We start from the raw sequence: 15,923 nt of genomic DNA on the forward strand, positions 1-15,923 counted from the left end.
ATTTCTAATACCCCCGGCTCCCGCTCGCCTTGAGACACCATCTTATTTCTCGTAAAGGGTTAATTTGAATCGCTCGTAATTTGGAGGGAATCGGGGGTCGCTCCTCTCACCCCTGGACCGATTCCCGTGAATTTAGCTGGAGACAGGAGAGCCCGTTGTCCCGTTCTCAGACACCAGTGTCGCGAGGAGGGGGATGAGTTTGTATCTCACGACCTGACACCAGTGTTGCGGATTCGCACCCGCCGGCGTGCGAGCGGCCACGTAACTCGAATCGCGGCACGTCGCCCACCGGACGGACAATCCCGTCGTGACCCTCTCGGACTAACGCCGGGAACTAGTCACAGGTGGGCCTTTCGGCCTCACCACGATCGTGCCAATCGGCCCCCCGCGTGGGATAGGGTTGCTCGCCAAATTCGACCTACCTAAGTACCCACACGGAGGGTAGACTGGGCGATCGCACCTCGCCGCAGGTCGACTTCAGACACGGGCCACTTTAAGCGACCCGTTCCGTACTATCGGGATAACCGAGCGGTGTTATAGTCAACCTCGACGGTTCGATTTATTATTGGGCGTTTTTAGCCCACGACCAACCCTTTACGTAAAGTAAGATGGAGATTCAATAAAGGAAAAGACGAAGCGAAACGGGAGAAATAGTTCAACATAAAGCACATTTATTCCGCGGCAAACGGAAAGCACACATAACAATTATACACCAAAAGCAAATGTAAAAATAGAAGAAACACACAATTCTGCACAAAAAGCAAATGCAAAAGAGAAACACAATGCAGATCTACTACCGACTACCGAGCACACGGCAACACTTATACAGTTTTACTTCACAGACGGCGCCGACAACACATATACTCAAAGCAAAAGAAAAAGGGACCACCCTCAACGATGAGGGGCAGACGGGCCTGGGGCCGAGACCGCGTCGAGCCTACCCGTCTGGTGATGAGCCGCAAAATGGCGGTGGCGCCCCGACTCCGCGGGCCTCGCTGGCACTGCCTGGAAATGGGGTGGGAATTGAGGAAACAAAGAGAATGTCGGACCGTAGCAGAAGAAAAATCGGTGAGCTGAATTTAGGAGAAAAGGGAAGGAAGATTGGGAGCTGAGTACAGGAGTATGGGGATAGAATAGAAGGGAAGGAGCAGAGAAAGGAAAGAGGGTAAAGAATAATTCTGCAATGTTGGCATACAAAATAAATAGATGACTCCAAAAGTGAAGGAAAACAGGATAGCAGAATGTCTGAGTGGAGATACAAGGGACGGGAATATTGGTCGGGATATTAAGGGAAATATGGAAGAGACTTTATGAGATCTATCATTGAGGGGGGGTGTGGGAGATTAGTGGATTCCCCATGTAAGCACCCCTCACAATAATTCACTGGATGCTAATGTCATTGGCATTTAGATCAGGAAAAATGGTTAAACAAGTCAGATAAATCATTTAAAAATGAAAAAAAACATGTGGGGATGGAATACCCACAGAACAACCAAACAAGAGATGAAGGAATGAAAAAGAATGAAAAGGTAGGAATGATGCCGGAATACAACACCACAATCTTTTACGGATTGCCATCACAACATCTTTTGACATTTTTCCATCTCAATCCCACAACAAATAAAATACACAATTACACCAACTCGTGGGGGGGGGGGGGCAAGTGGTCCTAGACAATGGGCCCGTAGGACTTTCATGATGAGAAGTTGCCACCGATTTAGATATGTTCTACATATGTCTAGGAACAAGAAAATTGATGTTGCCAATTTTGGAGCTGTCAAATGGTGGCCATTTTTAATTCCAAAATTAAAGTTTTCAAGATATTACCGGAAAGCCATGATCATGCTTTTTTCTTAAGTGAATACAATTATTGCTCATATTTTTAAAATAATATCAAAATTTTATCCCATAATATGAGTGAACATGAATAGGAGAGACATTATGATTTATTGTATGCATATTTAAAATAATTATAAGGTCATTTTGAATTTCAAAATGACCGCCATTTGAAATGAGCTGTTTATTTATTTAAATATTCTTCTAAATCCATTGAAACAGAGTATTTTTTCTTGTTTCTAAGAAACTTTGGGATGCTACTTCTAACAGACAATAATATATTAAATAAATTGGCCCTTTTGAGTATCCGTAACAAATAATTAGCTATAGAGGGCAGCATCTGGGTTACCTGCTGCCTTTACTACATCCATAAGCACATGGCATTGGACAGAAGTTTCTCCTGATACGGATTTCTTGGTTCTGGCTATTAGGCGCTTAAATCTTAAAGCAGACACTTTTATGGTAACTGGTGCAGGAAACAACCAGAGAGTAATCAAACTTGGACCAATATATAAAACTTTTGGGCCATCAAAAGCAGCAGCACTTCCTGGATTCCATGCATTGTCCGAGGCAGATATTACCGGAAGTTTGCAGGCAAAGGCAAGATAACATGCTGGAAGGTTTTAGATCATTTGGATGACAACCATGACATCGTTGTAGCATTGTCCCAACTTGGTGCGACAGGCACTGTCTCAGAAGCAACAAGAGCTGCTCTTGAAGCTTATGTATGTCAGCTCTATCTTCCTAGAACAACAAAAATAACAAACGTTGCAGATGCAAGATGGTGGCTCTTTAAGCGGAAACAAGCCCAAGCAGAGAATCTTCCCCCAACTAAAGGTGCACTCACACATGCCATTGCCAGTGCACATTATCAAGCCATGATATGGTATAATGACATTGTTGCATTCCCTGAAATACCATCCCCAGAGAACTATGGCCGGAACTTGGTAGATGGAATTTTCATACCAGTGATGACACATTTGCCTCCAGCTCCAGATGCCATCACACAGTAAGTGAAATGCGGATGTGGTCGGACCCGGTGTTCCAGTCACCAATGCAAGTATAAAAAGAACGGACTGTTTTGCACAGAATTTTGTACATGCTGTGAAGGGGAAGAACTACGCGACAATGCTCCTTCTCACCCCCAAGTTGATGACTGACAATTAAGAGAACAGTGATGATGATGATGATGATGATGATGATGATGATGATGATTAATATGGCTATGAAAGTAGCAAACGTGCAACAAGTTCATGTAGTTCGATTCTACATGGTTAAGACTGCATTTGTTGGACATGCAGTTGCAAGGTTTGTATAGTAGATGTGGGTGTGGCTATTGTGTCTGGGTATGTGGGGTGTGTGCTGGTACTGCAAGTGCATTGATACTGCACCTCACAAATTTGTTATCCTCTGAAATGGATATTTAAATATTGTAGCTTGCAGAGTTAAAGTCTAAAAATTAAGTCCATAGAAGTGATTGTGTTTAGCGTTTTATATACGAGCTAAGGTGTGTATCTGAGTACCAGTTGCTTAGGTGAGTGTCGAACTGTGCAAAAAAAGTTTGAGAAAAATACCATTAGGTATCGTTTTTTGATAACACTTGTTACCACAATATTTAAAGGAGGATGGTCCGATTTCATCACATGCAGTTTTCACATTGATTGAATGGCTTTGACCCTCTACTCCACCTGTGAAGTTTCATGCTGGTATTTCAATCATTTTGACAAGAGAGCTAAAAAATGTGCATTTGCAAACCCCATAGAATACTGTGGTTCAACTAATCGGTTGACCAATAGCAAGCAAATTTTGGCGTACAAAATCCAAACTAAACATCTTGCAGCCCCACAATTTCACAGGGTCAATGAGAAGAATAGCAGCTTTAATCTCATATCAAAATTTATACCACGTCCGGTTAAATCTGGGGGTCAATGTTAGGATGAAGCTGTCGATCGGACCATGTCCCTTAAATTTTAATGCAATTTGTAACTTTTTGGTGGCCATTTTGAATTTCAGGATGGGTGATATCGTATGTAATTTGAACAAAATATTACTTACATTGATTTTGAAGTGTTAACAACAATGAAAACCTATCATTTTGCTTTCAAAATTGAGGTAAAATACTTTCATTGAAACTAACCAAGCGAAAAATAGTGGCAAAACATCGGCCATTTTGAAATCCAAGATGGCTGCCGTCTGCCACACTTCCAAAAATGGCAACATGCATTTTCATGTACTTTGGCACCTAGATAATGAATTAAAATAGGTGGCACCTTCTCATCATGAAAATCCTACAGGTGTCCACTCCCCCCCCCCCCCACGAAACCCACACTACAAATGTACAACTACCTCTAACATAGAAATCTTCAAACAATTGTTACTATTGCCACCTACAAAAAAATGTCAAAATATGTCATGATGGCAATCCGTAAAAGGATTGTGATGTCATTCCTTCTCATTCCTTCCTCCCTTGTTTGGTTGTTTTTTGGAGACTCCATCCTTACATGGTTTTTCATTTCTATCTCCACCACTGAAGGTAGATGGAGGTTATGTTTTCACCCGTCTGTTTGTCTGTTTGTATGTCTGCCTGTGAGCAGGATATCTCAAGAAGTTGTAGATGAAATCGGATGAAATTTGAGGGACAGGTTGGGTGTGTGACAAGGATGAATTGATTCGATTTTGGTGAAGATACTGATCCAGATCTGATAATTTTTTAAGTAATTCTTCACCATTGAGAGAGAGGGCCAAAAACAATACATAGCACGATATCTCAAAAAGTTATTGATGAATTCAAACAAAACTTGGTGGATAGGTTGGGTGTGTGACAAGGACGAATTGATTTGATGTGGTAAAGATCTGGATTCGAGAATTTTTTCTGAAAAAGTATGTGATTCTTCACCATTGAGAGATCGGGCCAAAAACGATATATAGCAAGATATCTCAAAAAGTTATGGACGGATTATTATGATAACACTTGGTGGATGAGTTGGGTAGGTGGCAATAACAAGCTGATTAGATTTTGGTTTGGATCCAATGCAGATCCGGCCTATCAGTGGGATACAAAACGTAAACTAGTCAGCCTGGCGGAGGTAATAAAAGTCCGTAATGTCCACAGCAGACTATAAAATGTCGGTAAAGAAACATGTCGACCACAAAATGAAAACCCCAAATCTTTAAAATGTAAGTGATCCCCAAGCAAGTGGTCATTGAAATGAGAACAAGCAACATCTGGCCAGGCATTTCAAGTTTACACTATAACAACCGAAAGTTATGAGTTGCAGGAGTTCGAAAGACAGCTGTCCAGTGAAGGATGTATAAACATACGATCCTGAAATCTGCCGGTCTTGGGGTTTTCAATCTCTAGTAATGCACCCCGTGTTATGTTTACAATGAATACCGTATGTCATATATCTGGCGGTTGTTTTCGAAGCAGCTTTTGTTTATTCTTACCACAAAGCAAAGAACAGAGATAAAAATGAATCATTCCGGGAAATTTGTGCCGAGTTCTCCAATTATTGAGGTCAATAAGTGGGGAAGTTTCGGGAATTCTCTTTCTCATTTATAAACTGCACGCCTACTTGGCACGCACTGGTGGAGCAGTGCACACATCAACGCCTGGTCTAACCACCATCGGAATTCCAAATACAACCACTACCATCTCCTAGTCTTTCAAAAAAAACCCCCAAAAACAAGTACCTCTTTCTTTATTTACAAAAATGAATGCAATTTGCAAGCTTTGTCTGATTATTGGAAATACAAGATTCTCATGTGTGTGAGCAGTTAAGAAAACCTTTCTGCACACCTTTTCTATACGTGCTTATGATCTCACTTTCTCACTCATGCAAGTAGAAAATAATATGAAAAAATTCCCATTTAAATTTAACATTTCAAAACTTTACCTCTTTCTAAATATTTATTTCCAAAACGCTAAACAAGTTCAAGTAGTTGTAACAGAGTGGCGTTCGCCAATCGCTCTTTCCCTATTTTGTTTCTAAGTTAGGACTGCACCGGAATGGCCATATATTTGGTCCAATGATTAAAGATTTGTTTACTTACTCCATGAGTATGAGTTCAATTCCCATGGCGGTTTCAGGTTTGATGTGCATCACTGATTGTGAGGGCACATCATTTCTGATGTCAAGGAGATCAAAAGTTGGGAGCAGTAAACCCCTCACAATGATGCTGTCCAACGACTTAAAATTTCCCAATAATGCAAACGTTTTGACCATGACACAATCAGATGTGTGGCCATCTTCAGTCTAAGGAATGGGAATTCACAGGTTGGTTCTGTAGAACATTTAGAAATCCAGAAAGCATGCCGTGATCGGTGCCATGTCCCCTGATGAGACGATTCGGGAAAGGAAAGCCTTATAACAAATGTCCAAAGTGACATTGTTTGTTCACTTTGTTAATCAAACAAATTCATGCGATTGCAGTTTTGTTGTGGAACACCGTATGTTTTGCATTTTATTTTATTCCCTGCTGTCCGAATAGCTGCAGAATTCACGAAAGGACACCAAGTGGCATCTGCAGCATCAATGAAAGCCAAGCCACGGCCTCGTAAGAGCCTTGAAATTCCCAATGTACTGTTGGATTCAAACCAAAAGGATGAAATTAATACCAGTCTCAGCATTTTGAACAAGGTCAATATCCAAAGTAGCGTATATAAATGGAACAAATATATACATTCAAACATTAAAATAAGGTTTTCAAAGTCTTGTTGGCACAACCACATGATACATGCTTTTCAAACCCATGACCACCATTTCCGATTTATCACGTCACTGTTGCAGTCACATCAATGACATCACAAACACAATGACTTTCCTGACAACCGCACTTAAGTTTACTGGAATTGTTTTTCCAAAGGCAACTTCTCTTTTTTGTGTGTATGAAAGGCTGCGGGGTGACAGCATTGGCTGAGGCCGTGGCTGTGCTGCTGAATCGCTGATGCAGTGTGGCCCTCTATAGATTAGAGCAGGAATTTATAATTTGTTTCGGGTGCCGGTGATAGCACACCTACTTTTCACGAAGAACACAGTGGGATCTTTAATGTCCATCCACTAATGCCAGGAGACGTGACATCCAGTTTAACGTCCATCCGAGGGACGGCACACACATTGATGAATCACCCTGCCTGTGAAACACCGGGATGACGGTTCACACCTGGGCCGATATTCGAACCCAAGTTAGACAGCTTAGAGGTGGGTGTGTTCTAAAGGCATGAAAGGGTATCTCCCTCAACAATGTCTCACCTCACAATCCATATAGCGAGTTCATAATCTTGCAAATAAGACGTGAGACTTGAATTTATTCAATACGGGAAGCCAGTAAACCTTTCCACTCATTCAAGGGAAGTACCTAATAAACTCTCAACAACAGCATATCTAATATAATGGTTTCTTTTTAAATGTACCTTTTCACAGTCACACCTGAACCTGCCACGTCATATTTTAATGGTACGAGAATAACACAAAAGGTCAACCAATGATGCATATGGATTTATCATAAATATGGTCAACCTATCATGCACTGACAAAACTGATCACACATATGGATTTTGTGAACACACGATTATTTTTAATGTAAACTCCATCTCTTTCAACACATTTACATCAGTGAGATTTAAGTTAAGCCGAAGGACCCATCTTCCAGCAATGGCTCTTGCTGGATGTTAAAGATCCCATAGGTGTTTTTCACAAAGAGTAGGCACCCTTGGACAAATTACAAATTCCTGCCCTGACTCAAGCTGGGAAGGCAACAGAAAACCACCTAACATATCCTCTTCCAGATAAGCTCCTTCAGTGCAGCACCAATGGGGAGTATGGCACATTTGATTGATTGACCAGATGAAGGAAAGTAATCGTTGGAGGGTCTGCTGCCAGTATTGGAGGTCGGTGGTTTAAACACCAGCCCAGTCATATCAAAGACTTTAAAAATGGTAAGTGCTGCTTCCTTGCTCAATTCTCATCATACCATCTTCCTTCTCTTTTAGCTGATCCAAATTCACCGTACACCTTCATGGTTTTTTCTTCAACCTTTCCTTTACCTACCTTAAGGGGCTGTCACACCTTAACGTTTTAGCCAGTGTATGGCAACGTATCAAAATGTATGTAAAACGCTGGCGTATGCTGAACTATTGATGTTTTTTTTTTTTTTAAGTTTTTGGCATATTCATAACGAGTTGGACGTATGCATAGCATATTAGTAACGTACACAGAACGTTTCGATAACTTAGAGATAACTTATACCAACGAATGTCTAGCGTGTTGTCGGCGTTCACAACGTATGCCCAACGATAGTCTAATGTATGCACAGCGCGCGGCAGCGTATCGCCGACGATCACGTGGCGTAGCCTATTAAAAGGCTGCCGCTCGACGATTCAAATCATAACCGCACTAGACATCGAAGTGTCAACATCACCGTCATGCCCTGTCACACCTTGACGTTTTAGCCAGGGTATGCCAACGCATGAAAAATTTGCGGAATACGCTGGCACACGTCGAATACGTTATGGGTAAGTTTTGTATACGTTAAGAGCACGCTGAAGCAGGCTGGCATACGTCGTAGTACGCCGAGCACGTTGACAAATTTTAAGCATGCTCAAAATTTTTCGACGTGTGCCAGCGTATGATTCACACGTTCCGCATACACTGGCCATAAGTTGTAGGCACGTTACGCGATCGTTGACACACGTCGACACACGTTCCTTGTAAGTTACTCATAAGTCGAAACACGTCGAGGTAATATTTAGCGTACCCGAAACTTATTTCTAACCTATGAGTAACGTGCTTTGAACCTATGTGTAACGTATCTCCAACGCACATTGACGTATGTAGACGTATTTGATTGACGTCTTCCGGACGACCACAGAACTTACTGAACGTGTTTCTAACTTACAGCTACCGTATAATGGCGTATTGGCAGAGTTTAGGCTTTAGGGGAATTGGTATATAAAAATGGGCTTCAGAGGAGGAACCCGTCAGTGTTTCAGACTCCATGGTGAGTACATGTCTATGTACAGTAACACATGTCTATGTCAGTAGTATCAGTAGTAGTAGTAGGTGAGCGTGTCATTAGTAGTAGTAGTAGTCGTAGGTCCATGTCCGTAGTAGTAGGTGAGTGTGATGGGGAGGTTGTGGGTGATGATGGATCCTCCTTGCGTCCGCGTCCACGGCCACGGCCAGGAGACTTCTTTGCAGCATTCTTCGAAATTTTCTTCGACTTTTGTTTTTTTTAAATGTTTTTCTACGCTGAACTATTCATTTTTAAAAAGTTTTTGGTGTATTCATAACGAGTTGGACAAATGCATAACGTATTAGTAATGTACACAGAAAGTTTCGATAACTTATATCAACAAACGCTTCGCGTGTTGTCGGCGTTCACAACGTATGCCAAACGATAGTCTAACGTATGCATAGCGTGTGGCAGCGTATCGTCGACGATCACGTGGTGTAGGCTATTCATAGGCTGCCGTTCAACGATTTAAATCACTGCCGTTCAACGATTTAAATCATAACCGCACTAGAAATCGAAGTGTCAACGTCACCGTCATGCCGAAGAAAAAAAACAAACAAACAAAAAAAACATGGAGTCTGGAACACTGACGGGTTCCTCCTGTGAAGCCCATTTTTATATACCAATTCCCCTAAACGCTGCCATACGCCATTATACGGTAGCTGTAAGTTAGAAACACGTTCAGTAAGTTCTGTGGTCTCCGGAAGACGTCAAATACATCTACATACGTCAATGTGCGTTGGAGATACGTTACACATAGGTTCAAAGCACGTTACTCATAGGTTAGAAATAAGTTTCGGGTACGCTAAATATTACCTCGATGTGTTTCGACTTATGAGTAACTTACAAGGAACGTGTGTCGACGTGTGTCAACGATCGCCTAACGTGCCTACAACTTATGGCCAGCGTATGCGGAACGTGTGAATCATACGCTGGCACACGTCGAAAATTTTTGAGCATGTTAAAATTTGTCAACGAGCTCGGCGTACTACGACGTATGCCAGCGTGCTTCAGCGTGTTCTTAATGTATACAAAACTTACCCATAACGTATTCGACGTGTGCCAGCGTGCTTCAACGTGCTCTTAACATATACAAAACTTACCCATAACGTATTCGACGTGTGCCAGCGTTTTCGACAAATTTTTCATACGTCGGCATACGCTGGCTAAATCGTCAAGGTGTGACAGCCCCTTAACATAATCTTTCTCAAAAAAACAAAACACAGTCTCTCAAAATGTTTCAACTTCCCCTTTCACACGTGTGCTTCTCTGCATTGTATCACAATTCACCACTTTGCTACAACGTCGAAAAAGTCCAACTGTTACAATGTTTCTTTTCTCCATTCTCTGAATTCACCTTTATTGCATCCCTCAAGTAATGTCTTTAATCGCATCTCTAACTGAAAAAAAATTAAATCGCAGTTTGCAATACATGTTCGTGTTCCATCAATCGCCTCATTTTTCCAACTTCAGTGCCAATTCACCCCACCTACTTACATCTACCTCTTCCTAACCCCTCACCTGTTTTTCCCCTTCCTTACCCCCATTATCTTGCCCCTCATCCTACCACCGCTCTTCATGCCTCTTCACTGTCTTCTGCTTTAGTATCAGCTCCTCTTCTGATGTCCCAAAATGTGTGGTGTTCCAACATCTGTGGGCTCCATTCTCACCTAACAGATATCTCACTCTCTCAATCAGCACACTCATCACCACAAACAAGGCTCCTTCCTTCCTCACAGCACACCTCCCCTTCTTCCCAACCCCTCAAATATTGTACCTCCCCTGCCTACTCCCTTCTTCACCATACCACAACCGACCCTCATGGTTCCCCCTCTCGCCACCTCTCCCATCACCCTCCTGCCCCTTGGCTGTACCTGCTCTCATAATCACACCTCTCTCTCACAGGAACCTTCACACTCTTCTCCCTCCAAGCTTCCCTCTCACCTTTCTCAAAAACTGCCCCCCTCACCCTTCTCCCTCCACTCTCACCCTTCTCCCTCCAATCTCCATCCTCACTTCCCCTTCTTAAAGTTGACCCCCACGCCCCCCGCTCGCATCCACAAAACTGCCTCCTTCCTCTGCCCTCTCTCTTCCATCTCATCCCTCCACCTCCTCCAATCTTCAACTTTCCTCTGCCCCCTCTTATATTACTTCCTACTGTGACTCAACCCATCACCACCGAGAATTTTCTCCTCCTAATCAGGCCCTCTCCCCAAGCTCTTCTGCAATCCCCCACACTCTTTCAACAACTCTCCTTACCTCCCCCACAATTCCCTCGTCCTACCTTCCCCTTCCCCTCCCCTCCCCTGCACCCACATCCAGGGCCTTCACTTAAACCTGACCGATCTTTCCACACAGGTTGCCTCTGACAAAACAGACATAATCTGTTTAACAGAAACTTTCCTCCTTCAAGACATCTCTGACTCCCTAGTTTCTCTCCCTGGTTACTGCCTCCTCCGGTATGACAGCATGAGCCTCGTCCTGGCGATGGAGTTGCTCTCTTCATCAAAAACTCTATTCCTCACTTTCCGTGCAATGTGCTCTCTCCCACACGCCCCGAGCAATACCTCTGTCTACAGCTTCCCTCCCCTCCCACCTCATGTTTATATGTGTGTTGTATCGTCCACCAAACAGTGATGACTCCATTTACACCTCATCGCCAAAAACATGGACCAACTTCTATCCTCATCCCAACTAACTCTTCCACATATGTCGTGACTTCAATTGTCATCATGCCAGTTGGCTGGGTGTGCGTACCTCTCTTACCTGCCATGGCTCTTCAGCAAAAGACTTCTGTGACTCATTGGGACTGACTCAATCGGTCAACTTCCCGACCCGGCTCTTAAACAACGGTACTCCATCTCTTCTGGATCTGAATTTGACAAATTTCCCTGAAAATGGCTGCTGTTCCTCCTCCGCTCCAATTGGTTCATCTGACTAGATGCTTGTCAAATTAGACATCTCTTTGGCTGTTATTAGAGAAGCACCTCAGCGCCGTCGAGTCTGGCATTTCACTCAGGCCGACTGGCAAGGAATTCAAGTCGCCATCAAAGTTCGAGACTGGTCTTCCATCTCTACCATCTCTGATATCAACTGATCCTGGGATCCCGCCTCGCCATCTCTGTCTGCTATCTGCTATCCATACTGTCATCAATCCCACTCTTCCCTCAAAATTTTCAAAACAGCTGTTCACCACTATCTCTTATCCTCCCCCATCCAAAACCATGATCTTTTCTACCCCCGTTAATCCACCCCAAACCCACCTCCTTCAAATTCCCTGCTTTCCTTCCTGAAAATCCCTGTAATGTTCATCTTGTTTACCCCATGTAACCCACCCCATCCCTCTCCCTTCAACAGATCTCCTAATGTCTCTGTTCCCCACTTTTTTGTGCCTCCCTCTCCCACCCCTCTTGTCTCCTGCTCTCCTTGGTAAACATTCTGTGTGTTAGCTGTTATACGAGCCTTGACATTGCACATTCATATATATATATATATATATATATATATATATATATATATATATATATATATATATATATATATATATATATATATATATATATATATATATTATGTTGCGTCGCAAGAAAAAGTATTCATTGTTATTTTAAAAAACGTTTCTGTGCACCGCCCTTTTGGCTGAGCCTGAAAGTCACCGTCTACATTTTAAATCGAAGAGAAGCAAGTACTCTCAGGCAAAAATGTGACAGTTACAACTATAGTACTGTACATGAGAGTTGTACATTCATATACTACAGTTGGTAACAGGTCCTACTGCAGTAGTCTGCAGATAATAACTTCAGGAAAGGAAAGAAAGGAATACTACAGAAGTCTGCAGAATTTTTGCCCGGGACTTTTATGAAAAATGTTTTGCGAGTAGTTTATTTAATCTTGAAAAACAGACTTTGGTGAACACAGAGTCGTGTTAAAAGAATGGCCTCTAAAAACCGACTCAAATCGTCCTAATGAAGGGAACATAAAAATACACAAATACACAGTATTTTATATGGGTATATAAAGGTATATGGATGTATATCTTATTATTCAACAGAATAGACAGTGATAGCACCAGGGGCCATAGCCTGAGATTAAGAAGAGGAGAGTTAAGATGGTAGTTAGACAGGGGACTTTTACTCAGAGAGTAGTTAATGCATGGAATGGTCTCCCTGGAAAGGTAGGGGTAGCAGAAAAAGTCGATAAGTTTAAATTAGAATTAGATGGGTACCTGGAAGTTATGGAGATAGAGAGGTATGGGGATGTTGAGAAGACTTTTAGGTAGTTTGAGCGTTGATGGGTGATTGTGTGCATGTGTACGGAGTGCTGTTGATGCGGGTCTTGTCAAGGGGGGTTGTGTGGTTGATGTTGTGTGTTTTTAAGCAAGCCCATGCCCCCTCCCCTGGGGGAAAGAAAAAAAAACAACTACAAAAACTACAAAGAAATTAAAAAAAAAAAATTATTACATTAATTAAAAACACTTTTTTTGTATTTTCATCCTTGGATCTTGTGTTGATAAATTAGTATGGTGTTCACGCAGGCATGATGGGCTGAATGGCCTCCACCTGTGTTAGATTTCCTTGTAAAGATATATATTTTTAGCCTGTCTGTTTGTCTGTCATGTTATAACTTGAAAAAGGATTAACGGATTTCAATAAATCGAAATACTGTGGATTCAGGGAACATATGGGAAGGTTTTTGATGAAAAAAGAAAATGTCCTTATTAATCTATTATTTTATTTTTTATTTTTTAATGGGTACATGGGCACATATGGTGAAATTGCAAATGCCAATTTGCGACGCTGGTTCTCCCCACACCCTCAGTAATGCTTTTTCTTCTTGCCCTATTACCCTCACCGTGAAGGATGCATTCTATGCCACACTCGAGTCTGTGGTTGATCAGTGCCCAAGGCGAAATACTCTTTGAGTCTTGGGGGATTTCAATGCATCGACAAGAACTGATAGTTATGGTTATGAGACATGTGTTGGTCCCCATGTGTCTGAAACTGTGAACCAGAATAGCACCAACTTCCTTGACTTTGCAAGAAGTCATGGACTTATGGTGGCTGGTTCATGGTTTAAGCACCCATATGATCATCGCTGAACTTGGTATTCCAACGCTGATGGTGTGGCAAAGGAGATTGACCACGTGCTCATTTATGGTCGCTGGAAGATGATCCATAACTGCAGGGTTTACCGGAGTGCTGAGTTTCTCAATACTGACAACAGGCTTGTGGTAGCTACTCAGAAGTTGCAGCTTAAATCCAGGAGAATGGTACCATCTGAGGCTAGCCTGGATGGTGGCAAGCTCAAGGATGAGAGGGTAGCTGAGGAGTTTGCGAACAGGCTGAGTGGGGATTTTGGGGATCGAAGTCAGGACAGGTCAAGTATGGGAGCATGTGCCAGTACAGAGCAGCGCGTTGCTGTATTCACTTTCTGCCGGTAATCCAGGGGCCTCCATCTGGCCATCCCCCAGGCAGATGCCTGGCCCATCCCTATCTGCTCGAGATGCTGATCAACCTGCTGCAATCACGAGGCACATGGTCGGCCCATTGGCCTTATGGAAACTGAATAATTAATTGAATTTATAATAATGTAAAAATGGAATTTATAATAATGTAAAAATGCAAAATTAACCTAGTTTAGTGGTTTTGAGAAATAATTTAATAAATATACATGCTGAGAAAGCTAGTAAAGAGCAGAATACACACATTTCTTTGATTTAGTTCTAAACAACCTTGAAAAACTTTATCTATCCAGTGACCATCTCAGTCAGCAGGGTAAAAGATGACTCTCTCCTATCTTCCCCCACCCCCACACCCCTTCCCGGGGCTGTAAACAAACTTAAAACAAACCAAAACCCCTCCATGTAGGAAATTTGAAGTTCACAAAGTTCCATCTGATACCCTGGTGAAAACTGTATATATATATATATATATATATATATATATATATATATATATATATATATATATATATATATATATATATATATATAAATATATATACACTCAATATTCTATGTAGTTTTAAGTCTTCTGCTTGCAACTATGTAGTAAGTTGGGGCCTTCCTTCTGTGCACAGGAGTGTCTTGTATTTTACTAAATAAGCAGTTGGTATTGAATTATAGTTTATTGTGGCTAATATTGCTCCCACAGCCAACCTCCACCCCCTCCACCTCTCTCACTCACTGAGAGAATCTGGTGAGCAGGATCAGCATCACGAAAATGAGCCACATGTCCATACAGCTGCAGCTGACACTCACAGACCATGCAGGTAAAAAAAATATCTCATTTGAGTCCCTCTCAGCAACTGCTCGTTGGGCACAAAGTCTGATCAGCGATAGCCAAGGATTCTCCAAAGAGAAATGGCACCAAAGGAATTAAGTTACCATCTCAGATCCTGGTCAGAGTCCAAGTCTCACATCAGTAGAGCAAGACTGGAAGCACCAAGGACCTGAAGACTCGGACCTTCGTCCTCCTGCACAGGTACCGGCAGCGCCACACCCCATGATCCAGTGAATCCATGACTCCCCAGGCCCGACCAAGACGTCCATTGACCTCTGGCTCACAGCCAAGAGAGACATGAATATCACTGCCAAGGTAAGTAAATCTCTCCACGACCTCAACATCCTCACTACAAACAGGTACAGACAATATAGCAGCATCCAAGACGTCATTGAAAGCGCGGATCTTAGTTTTGACCCAGGAAACCCGTAATCCCAGCGGCTCCGGCTCCTCTTTCAATACCTCCATGGCCCACAAAAGGATATCCAGTCTCCGTGAATATGATTGCATCATCTCCGAAATCAAAGTTGTAGATCTTGACATTCCCAAATGATGCACCACAGCTTGAGCTCTCCTACATCCTCCCCAGAATCCAGTCCATACAAGCGCTGAAAAGTGTGGGGGGCAGTGCACACCCCTGATGAACTCCAGTAACAACTGGAGATAAGTCAGAGATGGTATCACCACATCTCACAACATTCTCAGTACCAGAGTATAGTTCAGACATCAGATTGAAAAGTTTGGGTGGAACCCCATAAAGACCAATAATCCTCAGCGACAGTGGCGACAAAG

At 42.5% G+C, this 15,923-nt stretch overlaps 1 protein-coding gene across 1 annotated transcript in view; it reads right to left on the minus strand.

Moving 5' to 3' along the window:
* Positions 1-549: 549 nt before the first annotated feature.
* Positions 550-15,923, minus strand: part of LOC147026396 (zona pellucida-binding protein 2-like) — an 86,119-nt gene continuing 70,745 nt past the window's right edge. The window contains exon 10 of the mRNA XM_085881799.1: positions 550-1,005. Within this exon, the coding sequence (XP_085737925.1) occupies positions 837-1,005 (169 nt within the window). The 3' untranslated portion in view covers positions 550-836. The remainder of the gene's footprint in view (positions 1,006-15,923) is intronic.

Source organism: Eptatretus burgeri, chromosome 5 (assembly GCF_056783735.1).
Source record: "Eptatretus burgeri isolate ZD-2024b chromosome 5, Ebu_testis_v1, whole genome shotgun sequence".
NCBI lineage: Eukaryota > Metazoa > Chordata > Myxini > Myxiniformes > Myxinidae > Eptatretus > Eptatretus burgeri.